The 16,472-nt window shown below is 32.4% G+C and overlaps 1 protein-coding gene across 1 annotated transcript in view; it reads right to left on the bottom strand.

Annotated features, from left to right (window-relative positions):
- Positions 1-761: 761 nt before the first annotated feature.
- The window catches only part of LOC108560289 (slit homolog 3 protein-like), a gene marked incomplete at its 5' end in the record, with an annotated part of 32,733 nt that continues 17,022 nt past the window's right edge, over positions 762-16,472 (bottom strand). The window contains 2 exon segments of the mRNA XM_017917775.1: positions 762-2,151; positions 6,158-6,280. Coding sequence (XP_017773264.1) covers positions 1,060-2,151; positions 6,158-6,280 — 1,215 coding nt within the window. The 3' untranslated portion in view covers positions 762-1,059.

The following is a 16,472-nucleotide window of genomic DNA, read 5'->3' as shown; positions in this document are numbered from 1 at the left end:
TGCCCCACGTTGAGCGCCAAATATATTGACTGTTTGAATTAAATGAGTTTAATTTAATTTAACATTATATAAGTTTTTCAGTGATTTGAAGACAAATGTATGCATTGTGCAATTTTTGTGCAATTGGCAGTTGTTGTTATTAAACGTTTTCCGTATTTAAGATTTGAAAATTTACATCAAATTTATATTATTATTCACCTGATTTAGATTAAATTTCCATTAACTTCCAAACCTGAAAAATTTCAATACTGAAAATAAATTTTAGATGAATGAGTTTTTTCAACACATCAAATCATTTTATAATTATTTTTTGCATGCTATAAAAATTAATTGATTTTTTTTTTATTTCAATTGTATTGATGGTCTGTAAAATCACAAATTATTTGTTAATCATCTTTGTGTAATTAATAATGTAATTACAATAATGTTAATTCAGGAGTAAATAATTGTGTATATTCAAAGCTTTTGTAATAATAAATAAATTCTTTCGTGACTGAGTTAAATGAGTGTACGGCGGTTGCGGGTAAATTGTACAATATAACAAATTAATTAATTAATTTGTTTAATTTATGAGGTCACCAAATTGCAACTAATTAAAATAATCAGGCTGAAGTGCAACGAGATCCGATGCAATTAGCCGCGCGGTTTTTTTTTTCGGACGATCCGCGTTAATTAATTGTAAAATTAGGTGGAACTCACTCGCAGCCACGTGGAATTCGTGAAATTTCTGCAGCGCATTTATTGGCGGCACGTTTTTTTTAAATGCATTTGCGGTTTCGATTTAATAGTTTTCGCGTTATTTCGGCTCGCCGCACATTTATTATGATGTTGTTTGCTTTTTTTTTCTTCCCACCCCTAATTATTTTTGTGGTGGAATAATTGTTGGAATCGGCGTTCAAACTCGATGGGATGTATGCGCGTTTTACATAACCGGTAGTTTAAAATTGTCGGCCGCACTGAACCACATGCATGATAAATGCGTATCGGGTCGGCTGGGGAATATCATATGGATATAGAGAGATAGTTTTAGTATGGATAGATTATTCAATTTAATGGTGATTAAACTAAACCGAGTTGAATTCGTGTCCATGCTAGAGTTGTTATGGTTAGAGTAACGATGAGCACTGAGTAATTGTTCTTGGAAGTGTTGGATGGTAAGTCTCTGGATTCGAGGTTGCTGCGTGTCACCTCCTCCTGGCACCTTCCGATCGAGTCGAAGTCGAGCTCGTTCATGGGTCGACCGTTGTATTCCAACGGGGATATGCAGAAGTTCCTTGCGGTGAACTCATAGACGCTGTCGTTGGTGAGAGGACCTTCGAGGAGGGCGTGTATGTGGCAGTCGCACGGGAAGTGATTCGCTATCACCGTTAATTTGTTCACAGCGAAGTAGATGGAATCGATTTTGGGTATGTCCAAAATGTGGTTCCCCTGAAATTTCACGTTCCGTATGCGCTGCTCCGGGCCGAACATCATTTCCTGTATAGAGTCTATCTTGTTGTTGAGAAAGTTCAAGTTGTTTATGAACGTTAAACCCTCGAAGGCGCCGGGCCGGATGACGCCCAGATCGGATTCCTGTATAGACAGCACCCCAACATTGGTCAGCCCTCTGAACGTGCCGTTACCAACGAACGGCAAGTCCATGTACGCCAGTTTCAGATACCCGACGGTGTCGAGACCGTTGAAACAATCAGGCTCCAACAGTCTAACCCCTGAAGGAAATGTCAACCTCTCGACAATGGATAAACCGCTGAAGGCATTCGATTCGATCTTCACTATTGGATTGTTGCTGAGCACGAGCAATTTGAGGTTCGTCGTCCCGGCGAACGCATACCCTTCCACCTTCTTGATTCTGTTGTGGCTCAGGTAAATAGCCGAGATATTTTGAAGACCGGCGAACGAGAACTGCGCCACAGTCGCCAAAGTCGTCTGCTGAATGGAGATCTCCTTTAGACGGGGCAAACCCCTGAACGCGAACGGCTTTATGATTGATATGTTGTTGCCATCCAGCGAGAGCTTTTTCAGCGCCCTGAGACCGGAGAAGGCGTCGCTCCTTATCACCGGGAAGTGGTTTCTGGTTAGAGACAAGTGTTCCACCGTCGCTGGCAGCAGCTTTACCGGTATTTCCCGCAATCCTCCTGAGTTGCACAGCACCTGCCAACAAGTAAAGGATTAGACTTAACATGCATATCACTCACAAATACACAAGATCCCAGAACCTCCTCCATTTATATCTTTAAATCCTCCACGGCTCTACTCACACACACACTCACTTACACATTCTCGTTCATCCCATTCAAACTCTTTTACATATGCCTTATCCTCCCTTGCTCAATATGCGCCAAATTTATTTTATCCTCGCGCGCGCTACTTTCTTTTTCAATAATTCATCAATCGAGGGAGCTCCAATACGCGCGCATTCTATTCAAACAGCTCGGAATTCAGCTCGATGTAAAGAAATAAAAATTGTGCAATGTGTGAATGCATCTCCAACTATTTTACTTTTTATTTTTATCCGCTCACACCAGCGCATCATTAATCTCTAGCAGTTCTTATCGTTCAATAGACTTTTTGAAACCCATCCAAACTACTTTTATTTACTCACTGATCCACTCTTATAACCCCATTTTCATATATTCCAATACAGTAACAATCAACTTTTTTTTAAAAGCAATTTATAAAATATTGAAAAAGTTTATATTATTTTATATTTATTGATAATTTCAAAACCATTAATTTTTACATAACTTCAGCTGATTGCTTTATCCATTATCTCATATAAATGTATTTTAACTAACACAAATAAATAATCTATAAGGTTCACTCCTACAAATATTAAATTATAAATTCATAGCATGATTTTCCTGAAATTTCTTACTGCTTTAACAGTGAACTTCGTCTTTGTAATTATCACAAATAAATTATTCTAGTGACATGTAATTGCAACAGTTAACTTTTTCTTTTGTTGTTATTATTTTTATATAAGTAATACTACTATAAAATTCATATTTTTTATATTTTCATATTTAATAACCATAATAATAATTTGTTAAAAAGATCTTCTTTCACAATGATTCATAATCAATCATAGTTTTCAGTCAATACTTTCATAATTATTCATTTTTAATGATATTGATTGTATTATGGTTAACATTAAATATGAAAATATAAAAAATATGTATTTTGTAGTAGTATTACTTATATAAAGATATTAACAACAAAAGAAAAAGTTAACTGTTGCAATTACATAACTATATTATATAAAAATGAGTGATTTCAAAGATGAGTAAATTGATTTGAATTGAGAGCAGATTTTGTGCAAAGTGCGGTGGAAAAAGAAAGAAGCGAAATTTATGGTGTACAATTAGAGACATCTTTTCATGTGACGGAGGGTGCGTGTGAAATTAAAAATGTTCTCATTAAGATTGCAATCTGTGCGAAAAGAGCTTGCGGCTGCGGAAGCATTACTGGCAAAGCAGAAAAAAGGGACGTACAAAAAGGAAAAATAAGGGAAGAAAGGAAGGAAAAGAAGATGGGGTGGCTCTGAGCAGGACCAAAGTGTGGGTGTGTGTGTATGTGTGTGTGTGTATCCATTATCTGGATATGCAAATGGGCCGACGCTAACTTATATTGCGAGATATGTGAGTTGCGGAACTTTTGCAGGACTTGGGGGGTAAAATCCCACTCGTGCTTTATTTTTACCCGGTGGTACGTGCTTATAATGTTTAGTTTGTAGTTCGCGGGAGATGATCGGGCAACGTCGCCTATTTATTTGCGCCAACTTATGTTGCGCGATATCCGAAGAGAAAACAACAGCAACAGCACGAAAGAGAAGAAAGACCGGTCGACAAATCATATCGATTACAAGTGGAGGGATAACAAAAGCCGCACGGGCATAGCAATAATAATGAAATATAATGCGTCCAGCCAGCCACCAACTTTTAATTGCAGAATCATAGAAAACAGTAATAAAAATCCGTTTCTGGTTGGTGGCGCGAGGGGTCCGGTGAGGAAGGGGATAGTGTTTCTCTGCCGCCCAACGAACAAGAGGAATGCTCCAGCAATTTCCACTCGAATGTGTTTCTGTTGAAATGTAATTGCCGAAGCGATTGTGACTCGAAATAAATGCGCGGCAATAATTTTTAATTGAACGTCAGTTTTGCCTGCTGCAGCGAAAATAGTTAAAAAAAAAATGAGGGAACAAGGATGTGTGTGTATGTATGGTAGAGGAGGAAAAGAGAGAGTACAAAAAATGGAAAACATAGTGAAATAGATGAATGGGGGCGAGTGGGGTATTAAATTGCACAGATTTCCTACGCGACCGACCGCGTAAAATAACCGTCGAATTGTATATTACCTAATGGAAAAATTAGGTACAGCTGTCAATAGTTTATTACCAATCTGATGCTCTGTCACATTTATCTAAAAATTTCGCATACTACCATAACAGTTTTTAAATATCATTTATTCATATTTCTAACTCATCAATATTATAATTTTCTATAAACTAAGAGAAATACTGTAATTGATGCATTCAATATGTCTATACAGTAGATTGATTGTTAAATAAGCCATGTAAAAAAATCGTATAAAATTATATAGTGCATATGAAGAATCGTAAGACCTAAATAAGTATAATTAATCAAAAAAAAATGTATGATATTAATTCACTTGAAAAGAGAATCAAATGTAAAAAAAGATTTTCCAATTCGCAGGTTGTAGTAAACTTGCAGTGAGCGAAGATTTTACCTCATTATCACTATGACTTTTCTTCCAGTACAACAGAAGATGATTCATCCGCAGATGCAATTTTAGCCTAATTAATGGAAACATTCCATTAATAATTATAGCTTGATTCGAAACATAATGATACAAAAACAAACTGCAATATTTATATACTAAATCCACTAACTTTGCCTCAATCACTACTTTAACTGTGAATGTGAATTTTCTTCTATAAAACTAACATTTTTTAATAAAAAAGTCAAAACTCAGGTTGATTTTCAATACATTTTCGGATTCGCATACTCAATCCACTGAATTTGCGCCACATATTTTTATATTACTACTTTCACTAAGAGTGTGATTTTTTTCTGCACATGTACTCGTTGTGTACAAATTTACGAATGCTACAAATATTCCAATGTTTCAAACTATATATGAACCCAAAAAACTGAGTTTATAATTAATGCAAAAGTTCTAATATTAAACTAATTTATCAATTTCAAGTTTATTAATAACGTTATATCTTTTCATTATTTATGTTTATATACCCAAATTATTAATAACGGTATATCTTTTCATTATTTATGTTTATATACCCAAATTAATAATTAATATATCTAACTTATTACAATTACTTGTGTAAATACAAATAGTTTATGATGTAACAAGAATATGGCATTATTAAGAAAAAAATAAAAAATTACATAATCTATAATGTACAGTGGTACCTCGATATACGAGTTCCCTAATATACGAGTGTTTAGAGATACGAGCCGCGATATTTTGCTTTGAGATACGAGCAATTTGACATACGAGCAAGGTTACGGAACGAATTAAACTCATATGTATAATACCACTGTATAATATCATCAATTAAATACATTTACATAGAAAAGATAAAATCTGATGTTCGTTCGCTATATTTCAAGAGATATCAATATTTTGTTATATAACAGATAAAATAAAGAATATACTGTTGGTACTACTGATCATATTTGCTTTGTTTTGACTCATATTTAGAAATTTAAATACTTCAAAGCGGCAAATGTTGTCCACTAAACTACTGCACTAAAATGCAAAATATTTGTATGTATATATAATATCATAATTTTGGTGTATTAATAATGCTTAAATATTCACTAATTAAAGTTTCAAACTGCGCACATATAACTCGACCATTATGCATGCATCTGCATTATTAAAGCGTTTTCGTTGCACTGTTCTAGCAGTTGCAAAAAAAGAGTGGAAACTATGTTTGTAGGTTACTAATCTACGAATTTCAGGGTTCATTAAAATTCATCACGGGACAGAATCGTATTCACACATAGTCCAGTACGGCAGAGCAATGCGGACATGTGCAGATAAGACCGCTGTATTGTGTGTATTTGTATATACCTATGTATGGTGAGGGTTTGGGGATTTGGTTTGTTTTTACCTGCGTTTGTGATAAGCAAATACACTCAGGTGGACAGGAGGGTGGCGATGCTATCATGGTTAATGCAGCCACGTGGACCAAAATTAGGGCCAACCCGAAGCGCCACACGACGCCGCTAACCATCTGAAAACACAATCACCATCAATATTAAAAAACATTACATTTCGTAATCTGAACATTAAAAAAAATAAAAAAAATACATCGTATAGTCCTGATTCACTATAGTACGGTTTGAACATTTCAAAACAAACTTAATTGAGCAAAAAAATAGTATACAATTTATTGTGTATTAATCTTTTTTTTTCACTTTATAAAGTCAAATCTCTTTTATTCCGGTATCCTCGATTAGTCCGGAATATTGGCGATTATCCGGACTATATAAGACATTGTATTACAAGTAAATACGACGGTATTTTATATTTCAAGCGACGATCTCCGCTTTCAGGAATGCCGCCATACATTGAGGAAAGTTGCATCTCGAACTTTTCAAATCAATGTCGCATCGTACGATTGCCGCAGTGTTTTGCTAAACTTTCTCGTGCACGCAAAAAAATAAATAAAATTGGTCCATATCGATGATTAACATGTTAAACGAACGTAACGTTTTTTTCTAACAAAAAAAAGAGATGAATTTATGTTCGCGGTTCGCAAACTTGCTACGAAGTTGTAAAATATTTTACATGCATAAATAATATGTAATAGTGCATGTTCGTATACGCTTTTTATTAAAGCGCATCATTCATCTCGTTTGTTTGAGTTTTCCTCTCAAAAATTCCCGATAAAATACAATTTCTTGATTTCAAGAAAAATCAATATTAATAAACATGTTTGGAATTTAAAAATAGATATGATAAAATAAATGTGATTATCTTTAATTATTAATATCAATACTAATTTTTTTTAATAATATAATATTCCGAATTTTCACTCAATTTATTTGGAATGGCAGGTTTTTTAATTTCGATTTTTTCCTTTTGTCATTTGAAAGATGTCACTTTCAGATTGTTTTAGAAGCCAGTTGCGTGAAATTTTGTTTGCAGTCGTTTAGAGCTAAAATTAACAGGAGTGCAAAATCGAACACTAATAGTCGAATGGTTATGTCGTCCTACCCACGATTTCGTGGGCGCCGGTTCGAATTCTGGTCAAGCCAGGCCCTTTGTGAGTTCTCTCCGTCAAATGAATGAGGTTCAGCATAAGGACCTTCAGGCAAGCCGATGGACAATAACAGTGTTAAGAACAGCAGCAAATTCACGGTCAAAGGAAATAGTGGAATCGCAGATCATCAATATACTACTGAAGTTACCCTACAAGACGACAGCCAACCAAAAAATTAAAATCAAATCATCATAATGGTAACTATCCACCGGGAAAGATTATCCATTTAATGTCAACCGCGATCTTAAATTTATTCAATGTTTACATTAATGAACAGATTGTGAATAAAATATTTCCATAAAGGCAAGAAATCTACTGAGACGTGAAGTTTACGATGTTGACAATTTAACATATTGCACTTGTTAAAATTGGTTAAAAAATCCGGTTTGGACGGATCAACGTTCTGGTCGATCTACTTAAGTTTGATGATCAAATCAAAGTCATGATTGAATGAGGAATTATTAAAATTTTCTAGGAAATGTTCAGGAAAGAGGAATTATCCTTTAATTTAGTTGGAATGTCAAAGCATGAATCTTGATAAGCCGAAGTCTGATTCAGTCGTCTAAAAATTTGTTGGGTCCAGAAATTTAGGAATTTCTATTCCCCCAAAGAATTAAAACACACAACTGAAAATTGCTGAAATGTCTTGTGCTCGTTAAGAATCAATGGATCGTCTATAATAATACCAATCGAAAATGATCAAGCACAAACCACATCGATAGCTGAATTGCATCAAGATAGTTTTGTGAGATTATAAGTGTTTTGAGATGAATCCAAATGATCAATTCAGATGTTTACTGTCAACAATTAATGAAACCTGAATTGGCAAATCCTGTTTCGCCAAAACATACAAAACCTCACACTCGTAACTCGTGACTAATGATTGGAACTTGTTTGGGAAGTGATCTTGTATCCCGAATATATCTCTGACCTTGTACCATCGGATTACCAGTTTACAAAACTCTTTGAATGGTAAAACTTTCAGTAATTATTAAGACCTGAAATAGCATTGATTCAGTTTTTCCAGAATCATGAAGTTGCTAGAAAGATGGTAAAAGGTCATCGGACAAAATGGTATTTTCTTGCCGATACATTATTTAAGAGTTAAGCATATTTGAAACAAACAAAAAATGTTTTGAATTCGAGAGGATCAATAATTCAGTTGATCCAATGTAATTGATAAACATATCCTATTTAATTAAGTTGATGATGTTTCCGTTCATACAACTATATATTTAATTCTCTTTGATACTTGCAATATTCGTACCGCCAAAGGTTGTTTTTTTTAACTAAATTATTAATCGCGGAATAAATGCGTCCAGCAATGAACGGAATAACTGTTCGGATATCAGGCATACCTGAACTGCGCGAAATTGTGTGTGTACGTATGGATGGCGTACATGTGAATGTGCGATACGTGTGAAATTAGTATTTTCAGGTGGAATTTCAGATGAGTGTGTGTATATGGTGGATACACGAGTGAATGAGTGAGAGAGAGATAGGTATATTTTTACAGAGTGAGAGAAGCGTAGAGGATGTGTGCGTTTGTATCAGCGTGCGAGGCTGTCGCTAACGATATTTAAAAGTCAAAAGCTCGGCACTATTTGCATATTAACTAAATTATGGTAATGTAATTAGTTTACTGCTGTATCGCTATGCGGCCCTCGCCTGCTATCAATGAATGCATTGTAAAATATACGACACATTTTATATGAATATATATACATACATGCATATCGAGAATTTACGTTCTGGACCAGAGAGAGAGAGAGTAGAAAATACTATATATATTTTTCGCGTACGCTCCGACACTTCCAGACTGCCAAACAGCAATTTAATACACTCTTTTTAATGAATAAATCATATAGATAATATATACAGGGTGTTGCTGGTTTATAATCACAGGTAATTCCATATTTTAAAATTCCCATTTAAATTCCTATTTTAAATATTACAGTGTTTTAATTTATAAACTTATTAAGAATTTCCTTTGGGTCTTCAATTTTGAATGACTAAATTGTTCATTTCCTTTTTGATCTTCAATATGAATTCTCAATTTAAAACTTCATTATTGCATTCAACAAAGTAGATTTGAAATCATTGTGCTTTTAAAAATGTCGGTTTTTTTTATCTTTAAGAATTTTCAATTTAAAATTTTGTTTTTGTCTCCGAAATTTCAGATCTTCGAAACTTAGTTTATTCGAAAATTACGGTTGTATTGTCTTTAAGAATTCTCAATTTAAAATTTTATTTTTATATTCAAACTAGCAGAGATTTGAAAGAATTTTTCTTTTAGAAATGTCGGTTGTTTCATCTTTAAGAGTTTTCAATTGAAAATTTCGAGATTTCAGATTTTCAAAACTAAGTTCATTTAAAAATTATGTGTGTGTCGTCTTTAATAATTCTCAATTTAAAATTTCGATTATTTTTATAATTTTGAATATTTATTTCAAAATTTTGGTAATTCATATTTAGGCAGAATTTTTATTTTTTTGGATTAGTTTCTCATCAATAAAGTAAAAATAAGATAATCTGCTTTAGTTAATGATATTTTTTCGAAATAAATATTAATATTTCGAAATAAAGTTTATAATATTTATAAGATTTCGAGAAGATAGAAATGATGACTAATTTTGTTAATTATTAGAAAATTTGTTATAATAAATATTAGAACATTTATAAATAAAAATCAAATTTCTTCATGAAAACAAGATAAAATGTGCGACAAATTTTCTTTTCAATTTCATTCGAAAACATTCGATTACAATATTTGTAGTTAACTCTTTACCATTTGTCTCGACGGAGGAAAATCTTCATAAAACTAATCAAGTCATTGCTTCGCTTGAACGGCATTTTCCCATCAAAAAGCAATGTTTTATCAGCACAGGAAATTCAGATTTTTCCATTGTTTTGAGAATTACAAAAGTAGCGTGACTAAAATCACTGTAACTTGTGAACTATACGTCAGATTGCCATCATAATTTGACAGACGTCGTCTGAAGGTTGGTACTTCCTGAACATCATATGCATAGAGGCGCCATCTATATGTCATTCTATGATCTTATTTTGTGAGGTGTTAAATATTCAACAAGTAGAGTATATTTATTTCTCATCAATTCATTTTATAATTTCTTTGCAACTTAACATATTAATACATAGATTATCTATGAAAATATAAAACAAAGTAGTGAAATATTCAATTAATTATAGTTTTTGAGTTAAGATTTATAAATTCTTAATGAGTTAATTTTACAAATAAATTGTACTTAATTCAAGGTTTAATACAAATAATGATAATTAGTTTTATTATATATGTTAATGAGAATTGTCTGGTGATAATGCGATTGGTTAAAGTGAAACAAGCCGATTGCTAATAACGAGCGGAATTGAATTGCATTGGTTTTGCGAATCAATTAAGATTTATTATAATAAACACGATATAATTGGTCCGAGATTGATGGTCGTTGGGGCTTCGGTGATGGATGGTGGACGGTGGTCAGAGAACGCGCGATTGGCGTGAATTATTAAAATGGTCGATGATTGTAGTCGGATATTTAGTATAAATAGGATGCACCCGGCTGCAACCATGGGGATTATTTAGTGGCATCCCGTAGAAACGGCTTGAACTCTCTCGCTCTCAGCAAGCAGGACCATCCAAAGCACTATGTCCGGTCACACCCCGAGAGGATTAGAAAGGATTTTAGCGCGGGGTCCTTTTACGACATTCGCAATTAACTACATGTCCTGGGGATAATTCACCCTCGCACATATACATACACAAGATTGTAGGAGAGTGATTAAAGTGTCTAATTTTTCCTGCTGCTTAATCGAAGGCGGTAATTGATAAACGCGCGTAAAGAGCGCACCGATCTGAGGAAAATGACAAACGAAGCAAATCAAATGAAAACCGTGTCATCCCTTTTTATCCTTTCCTCGTTCTCTTTCTCTCCTCTTCCTCTTTGGCGCGATCATCGAGATCGCTCGGAATAGTTTAGTGAGCCTGGCTCGCGCTTTCATATTACAAAGAGGTCGAGATTTATTATTTGAAAAAAGTACTTTAAGCCCTCATAAAGCCTGTATGGATTAGTTTCTTTTCCTTTTCCCCGGCTTCTGGAAATACATAAAATATGATTAATGGACGGTATTAGCTTATCATCTTCCACCGTAAAATATGCTTTTTTACGGACGGCCGCGAACCAATATCACCACCATCACCACCCGCACTTTTCTTCGTCCTTCTCTCCTTTCGTCGTCCGCAAGAAGTGCAGACCCGAATGAAGGAGGAGAGAATGGAGCGCAATATCCAGCAGAGAAAAGAATTAATTAACATACGATGGCAGTTTCTTTTCAGCTCCGACACAATGGGGGGATTGAATAACAAAAGTTCACCAAATTACTTGGAACATTACAATTTTCTCACATAACAAAATGCATTATTGTAATTGTTATATATATATATATATATATATGTATACATTTTGAATGTTCGTCTCATTTCGTTAAGTGCTCCAGCGATAATTGAACTTATATTATTTTAGTAAATCATGATGCAAATATTTCACTCCAATAAGTAAACAATGCAAATTACATTAGAAATAATACTGAAATATTGTGTTATATAAATACGGTATAAATTATTTTAAATACCTGAAAATATTTGGCATTCAATTATGTTTTTTCTTTTAATTTTATTTGTTACAAATGGATTTTTTTTAATACTTTATATTAGGTCATTAAGTATGAAATGTCCGATTACCGAAGAACCATCATTGATACGTTTGCATTCTAATTTTTATTTTATTGTAAAGGTATTTCATCATCATCTAGACAACTTATTCAGATAACTTCGCCAACTAAATCAACAACGGATGGAATGGCTTATTAAAATGCATCACTTGATATATCAACCAAAGTAAATGGTAATTCCTCTTACCTGTACATTTTAATTCCTCTTTCCTCAACAGGTTATTTTACAGTTTGTTAAACAATGCGTGTAAAGAGTTAAACAAATGTCATAGGAAAAACCGTTTCGAAGCTTGAATTTCATTGCTGTCGCGATACAAAAGCGAACCATTTGTATACTATATTGTTACGTTTGACAAATAATGTATTTTTTCGACAATTGCAAGCGTTAGGCACAATGATTTGATAACAATGAAGTGCCAAAACACACTGTCTTCCACTACAGCTTCATGAGACACAGTCAATCGATTACTCAATCACATGTCGCATAAATAAAGTTGCAAGAGCTGGACTTGGAAACTCTCTGTCACCTACTGTATTCCTCAGAACTTGCACCAAGTGACTACCATAGTTTGCAGACATTGAACCACTTCTTACAGAGAAAAATATTTAATTCCCAACAAACTGTAAAAAAAAACAATTTTACCACTTTTTTTAGGCTTCTTCGCTGTTTAGGCACATACATAATTTTGTTAATTATAGTACTTCTTAATTGAGAATTAATAAAACAGACTTTCAGTTCGACATTGGATGTTTCATACTTAATGATGTAATTCAAATAATGTTTAATAACAATTTTCCTCTTGTAATAACTAAAATAAACTAAACATTGAGCAAATTTGAAAACAAATGATTTTAATTATTACTCTCGCAGTAAATAATATACTATTGTTATAGTAATATATGATAATAGATTTTGCATCCATAGGGAAATGTGTATAATATAAATTATATTAAAAAATACGAATAATATTAATGTATAAGTTAATATCAATATAATGAAATTTTATAAATATTACCTGCATTAATATAGTTAATGTTTCCACAGCAAATATAATTTAATAAATCATAATAATAGCCATAATGTTTCGAAATTATTTCCCGATGTACCCGGTAACATTTTACACTAACAACTGTATATTACAATTAATAATAAATGTTTTATTAGAATCATTAAAAAAATAAATACAATTGTAACTAGAAATTTAAATATACATATTCAAATATATTAAATTGATGATTGTTGTATTTATAAAGCGGGTATTTAATAATAATCTGTACTATCAATTAATAATGCGTGGAATTTGAAGTAATCAAGTGCAATTAAACTAAATTTAATGAGTATGAAATTGTTGCGCTTTCTGATTAGCGCTAATGAGCGAATTGCACAGCGTGCAGGGGATGTTGGAGGAATGAAGGGAAATTTGCTGGCTGATTGAGGTATTCAGCATTTGTTGTGATTTAGCAAACCCAATAAAGTTTATTATTAATTCAGCGATAATGTCGAAACGAATTATGACATTAAATATTCATGAAAACATCGGTGATTAAAACGCTTCATTAAATCGAACAACGTTTCGCACACATTAATGTCTAATTTTTATTATGTCGTGTCACTTCAAAACAAATTATATAAAAACCCAGAGTGTATTATTTTTGTTTTCCTTTAACTTGGTTAAAACACAAAGTATTATCTATAGGTCAAAATCAACAAACGCAGATAAATTCTTATTATTTAATTAGTTTAACATAATTGATTTTATTGATCAAAACAGTCTGGGCAATTTTTAATTGAGCAAGTAGAACAATTTGGTCTTTTCCATATGTCACAAAATGCTACCTTTTGTGTTTCATAACCTGTATGATATTTTCAATCAGAATTCTAAGATTTCTGGGAATCCTTTGGTTACACATTCAATCATACACACATCCTACTTGTTTTTTTTTAAGAATATCTAGAATGCGATACCTGTATACTTATGAACTTCCGACTTACGAACTCCCGGATTTACGAACAAAATTCTAAAAACTCTAACTTGTTACAACTGTCCTAAAAAAAAACGATAATTTCTTTAATAAAATATAATATTTTTGAAAGATGTACTATCTATTTTGTTGCATTTGTTTCTTTTGTAGTTTTTTATTAAATAATTATGATTTTTACATCAGTATTTGTAAGTAAGTATTTTGTTTATTTTAATCTATTTTTTTTTTTCAAATTTATTCAGTCAATAATACGAAATTAACATTTATAAAAGTAAAAACTATGATGATATGTGGTAAGATAAGTATATTTTGAAATTTTTAAAATTCCCCAGCTTACAAACAACCCATTGGAACGAAATTAGTTCATAAGTTGGGGGATACTTGTATTTCTTTCTCAACTATACATCACAGTAATAGTATACTGGATAACAGAAAATCTGATTGATGATATTCCAAGGACGAATTTGCTATAAGCGGGTTACTTTGACCCAAAACACACACACGCACCTACAGAAGAGTGCACTAGAATAACTAGAAGGTCAACCCCCACAATTAAAGTACAATAGAATAGCAACGTAAGTACAAAAAACGTAAGTAATAAGGATGTGTAAGAGTGATCCCACCTGATAGGGTCACTTTGGTACTTACGAGTTAAACACCAGATTTCTATATATGTATGATTCCTACTGAAATAATTGATTTTTGTATATATTTTTTATTTTGTAGCTAGTATATCAGCATTTCTTCATAATTATATTGTTAATAAATTAAAAATGAACACGATATTTTCTCTATAATCTATATATAAATATTATTTTCTGACGGAAATATTTCTGTACTTCATAACTATTTTTTCCATTTATTTACAAATTGTATCCTTTAATATAACTTTCTCAGAAATTCCTGGAATTTTGCTTGTAACTGAAAAAAAAATCAATTTTTAAAAGTAGTTTCAGAATTTGTTTGATACACAGGCTCCGTTCCAAGGGGAATTATTCGTAAGTGGAGGAATTTAAAAAAATTTAAAATATACTTATTTTACCATGATTTTTACTTTCATATATGTTAAATTCTGTACAAATTTGAAAAAATTGTTTAAAATAAACAAAATACTTACTTACAAATACTTTTCATTGTAGACATGACAATTATTTCATAAAAAACGACAAAAGAAACAAATGCAACAAAACAGATAGTACATCTTCCAAAAAGATTATATTTTATTAAAGAAATTATCAATTTTTGTTTGGACAGTTAATTTTTTATCACTATATATCTCCTTGTAACAAGTTACAGCTTTTAGAATTTTTTTTGTAAGTCGGCGGATACCTGTATTTAGTAAATTAATTCCTTTTTAGTGAATTAATATTGAATAGATGTAATATATGTAAAGTTTAATTAATATTGGAATTATAATGAATATATTGCTTGAGACTAAGGGATGAAGCGCGCCCATCCCTTAGTCCCAAGCTTGAAGTTTTTTATTCATCCTCAAATTAGGTATTAATCAAAAGGTTAGATCCATTCATTATTACATCAAATTAAGGTAAATAGCTTTTGCACCAAAATTACGTTGATTAAAGTTTCCTGAGCCTCCCAGATCCGATGGAAACCTATCATATCATCCGACGGATTAAATTCCTAATCCATCGGATCATATTATATCCATGTAGGGAGGATTATCTTTTTTATATTAGTTTCGACAAGAATAAAGCTTCACATATTTATATAACATTCGATATTATTAAATAGCACATGTTATAAGTAAATCAGTTTTCGTAGATTTCAGCTATATTTTACATTTAAACTACGTCAGCGATGTGACATACAGACAAATGGAAGCATTAGAAAATGCATAAAAATAACTTATTTCTTATTATTAATTCAGATATTAATCAAATTAAATTGTTATAACTATGTCATATTGAATGGAGAATAATCAATTATCATTCATATTCTCATGCATAATTGAAAACTCGTCTGTGTGTATTTCGAGTCACGCTATATTCCGCATCAACGAAACGTCTATTATTCGCGTATCGACATAATGCACCATTAGCGTTTGCTTCATCCCTCTCTCTCCCTCTGTTTTCTCATTCATTCTAACACATTCCCTCTCTCTACACGCGTCTCTTTCAAACCCACATCTACACCTATTATAGATGACAATGACACGTTTCACTCGACACATCGCAATTAGTTTGTCGGTCCGCGAGTTTAAAGCAAAAACCATCAATAACAAACGTTCTAATAATATATTAATTATTTCCAGTGGAGGATCTAAAATACAGCCAAACCACGCAATGATGAAAGACGGATCTATAGGGGTCCCAAATAAAAATTTATTTAAGGCCCTCAAATAGTAAAACTAACTGGTGTCAAGGGTTCACGACTTTTTTAATGTGGTCCTCACCAATTTTTGTAACTGTTT

Source organism: Nicrophorus vespilloides, unplaced genomic scaffold (genome assembly GCF_001412225.1).
Source record: "Nicrophorus vespilloides isolate i.1.1-1 unplaced genomic scaffold, Nicve_v1.0, whole genome shotgun sequence".
In the NCBI taxonomy this organism is placed as follows: domain Eukaryota; kingdom Metazoa; phylum Arthropoda; class Insecta; order Coleoptera; family Silphidae; genus Nicrophorus; species Nicrophorus vespilloides.
Note: the sequence above shows the minus strand (reverse complement) of the source record. Positions and strands in the feature narration are given on the sequence as shown.